The 3,319-nt window shown below is 40.1% G+C and overlaps 1 protein-coding gene across 1 annotated transcript in view; it reads left to right on the top strand.

Moving 5' to 3' along the window:
* chrng (cholinergic receptor, nicotinic, gamma) overlaps window positions 1-3,319 on the top strand; it is a gene marked incomplete at its 3' end in the record, with an annotated part of 12,873 nt that continues 9,554 nt past the window's right edge. The window contains 4 exon segments of the mRNA XM_032531493.1: window positions 1-136; window positions 1,503-1,639; window positions 1,731-1,775; window positions 1,862-1,986. Coding sequence (XP_032387384.1) covers window positions 37-136; window positions 1,503-1,639; window positions 1,731-1,775; window positions 1,862-1,986 — 407 coding nt within the window. The 5' untranslated portion in view covers window positions 1-36.

Here is a 3,319-nt window from a genome sequence, read left to right as displayed (position 1 = left end):
CAGTTAAAGGGTCGGCAACCCCATCCAGTAGGCTCCATGTGTATCAGATTGGACAACGCGAAACACACGCTAATGGATTCTGGAACTCCAATCTCCCTGTCACTCTTTGTGAGGGCTTTCATGATATCTGCCACAGGTAGGCTAATCCACCCACTTCCACATTTGGGAGACGTTATATTACATATACAATAGCTTGTCAGTTGTCAGATTTTCAACTGTAATAACATTTAATACGTTTTAACTTTCACATACAGTTTGCATTCTCACAGCCACAATTTTCATTTTACTGTAAATTTTGCAGTGCACCAAATGGCGCTGTTCTTTAAATTGGTTGAGACAGATTCAGTAAAAAGTGAAACAATCAATTTCTTGTAGATATATATTGTTACTGAATTGCTGGGCATTATTTGGCAGGGCATGTGTACAAAGTTTCAAAATCAGACTTCATTTGTAGTGCATGACCATGTACCTTCTGTACAGCCTTGTCATTTTGGTTAATTAGACAGAAAATGTATTAGAATTCATGCTGAATCCGGTTTCACACTTATTTTAGGGGACCATCGGGTGTTTGCTGTGATATCTGATACAAAGTAATGCTAGACACCAACCAAGCAACATTTGTTTGTGGTTAGTAAGTTTGCCAAATGTACCCCAAAGCTAATTAGATAGGTATAGGGTTGGCTTGTTTTAATGGTATTTAATTGAATTACACTGAAGGAATGTTTCTTTTTTATTCCTGTCCTGATGTATTAGAACAAAGTGACATTGGAAATCAAATTGGAATCTGGATTTAAAAAGGTCATCTACTCATGACCATTATATGAGAGAAAATTGAGCAGGGTACCTCAGCCATACTGCACTTACTGTACATACAGTGTGGTCAAGGGACTCATAAATGGCAAATTCAACAACAATGGTCAGAATTAAAGTAGCAAAAGCTGAGATATCTTCCATCCATCCACCCATCCATCCATCCGTCCATCCATCTTCATCCACTTATCCGGTATCGGGTTGCGGGGGCAGCAGCTCCACCAGGGGACCCCAAATTTCCCTTTCCCGAGCCACATTAACCAGCTCCGATTGGGGGGTCCCGAGGTGTTCCCGGGCCAGGTTGGAGATATAATCTCTCCACCTAGTCCTGGGTCTTCCCCGAGGCCTCCTCCCAGCTGGACGTGCCTGGAACACCTCCCTAGGGAGGCGCCCAGGAGGCATCCTTACCAGATGCCCGAACCAGCTCAACTGGCTCCTTTTGATGCCCTAGATGCCCCTGGCTCCTTTTTTAATGCCCAAGTCTTTCAAACTTCACTCGTCCTGTCTCTAATGCGGGCTTTTTTTTAATGTCTCAAGCCCAAACTGGGATAATCCTGCTGACCCGTTGAACTTTTTACAGACTGAGTAGAGCTTCTCGTGACAAGGCAAACTGAACTTGTTTGATGTCGTGTCCCTTTAAATAATACTTTTTTTCCCTATCACTTGCTTTAGTCTCTCATGTTTTCTTGCAGCGTCAGGACTTAACCTTGAAGGGGAACTGTTCAAGGATTTGATGAAGGGTTACAACAAGAACGTCCGGCCCATGGAAAACAGTGGTGACATCACTCAGGTCGACATCAAGATGACGCTTACCAACCTCATCTCTCTGGTAAGTGAGGTTCAGTCTGCTGATTTGGATCAGTGTCAGTGGCTGCTCGGAGCAGATAGTTCACATCGCTTACCAAACCATGTCTCCTTAGAATGAAAAGGAGGAGGCTCTGACAACAAGCGTCTGGATAGAAATGGTAACCTTACACACCTTACGTCACCTGCTGGGCTGTTTTTCACCTGCTTTGCAAGGATGTTAAACCCACAGTTTGTCTGTTTGTAGCAATGGTGTGACTACAGGCTCAGGTGGGACCAGCCCCCCAGATCAGCCCTGTATGGGAACATCACCTCTCAGATGCGGGTTCCCTCCAAGAGCATCTGGCTGCCAGACATCATACTGGAGAACAAGTGCGTGCAACAACCTTCACATTTCAACACAATGTTGGGTTTCAACCAACGAGCCACTCACACCTTCATCCAGGAACTTATCACAAGCAGTAACTAAAGTTAAGGAGCTTAAACCGCATGACAGAAGCATTATTCAACAATATGTCAATAACGGCACTATGAAAAAAAAAAAAGACATGGGACATGGGCAAAAGCCCAGGCTTTAGGCAATTTGTTTTCAGGTTGTCTGTCCAACTATCTGTCGCAAATGTGATATCTTAGGAACGCCTGGGTTTTTTCTTCAAATTTGTCACAAACGTCCACTTTGACTCAATGTGGAACTGATTAGATTATAGTGGTCAAAGTTTAAAGGTCCTTGGGATTTCACACAATACGTTTTTGGCCATAACAAGAATTCATACACTAATTATTACAACCTTTCACACAAATGTCTGACAAGATACGTTGATGAAGTGATGACATTTTATTTGACCATATTTACCATTGGAACTGGTGACATCGATTTTGGGTGCTCACCTTGAAATTGTGATGATTGTATAGATCTTGTGATGATGTGTGTGAAGCTTCAAGGTTTCCCAAAAAAATACATTTGATAGCTTTTTATTAGATTCCTTAAAAGTCTTTGGTACATGTACATTATATGAGTCTGGACAGACATGGATGTAAACTGCAACTTGACTGGATGACGGAGGCTGCGAGGCACTATTATTAGTTTTAGCCTGCAATGAATTTTTTGATTTGTCACTTCCTGTGGGCATAAATGTTACTCCATACTTTTTTTACTATACCAATTGCAGCTTTAATATTGTGTATACACACAGTACCATAAGTACATGTATAGTATGTTGAAAAAGTCATAGTACAGTTTGTCAAAATAAGTCATAAAAAGTTATATTGTGTTAAAAAAAGTCATGAAAGTCATATTATATGTCGAAAACATGTAATGAAATGTCATAGTATAGTATGTCAAAAAATACCTGATATAGTGTGTTGAAAAAGTTATTAAAACATCATAGTATAGTATGTCCAAAAAAGTTTTAAAGTCACAGTGTAGTATGTCAAAAAGAATCTGAGTATAGTAGGTTGAAAAAAATCATAAAAAGTCTAATTATAGTATGTCAAAAAAGTCATAAAAAAGTCATAGTATACTATGTCAAAAAAGTCATACTGTGGTATGTTGAAAAACCTCATAAAATGTCATAGTATAGTATGTCAAAAATAGTTATAAGTCACAGTATACAATGTCAAAAATAGTCATAGTGAAGTATGCAGGGCTGTAGTCAAGACATCCTTTGTCGAGTCCAAGACAAGTCCAAGACCAAGACTAGTCGAG

The sequence above is a fragment of the Etheostoma spectabile genome, chromosome 12, assembly GCF_008692095.1.
Source record: "Etheostoma spectabile isolate EspeVRDwgs_2016 chromosome 12, UIUC_Espe_1.0, whole genome shotgun sequence".
Taxonomy (NCBI): Eukaryota; Metazoa; Chordata; class Actinopteri; order Perciformes; family Percidae; genus Etheostoma; species Etheostoma spectabile.
The sequence above is the reverse complement of the archived record's forward strand: the minus strand, read 5'-3'. Positions and strand labels throughout refer to the sequence as shown.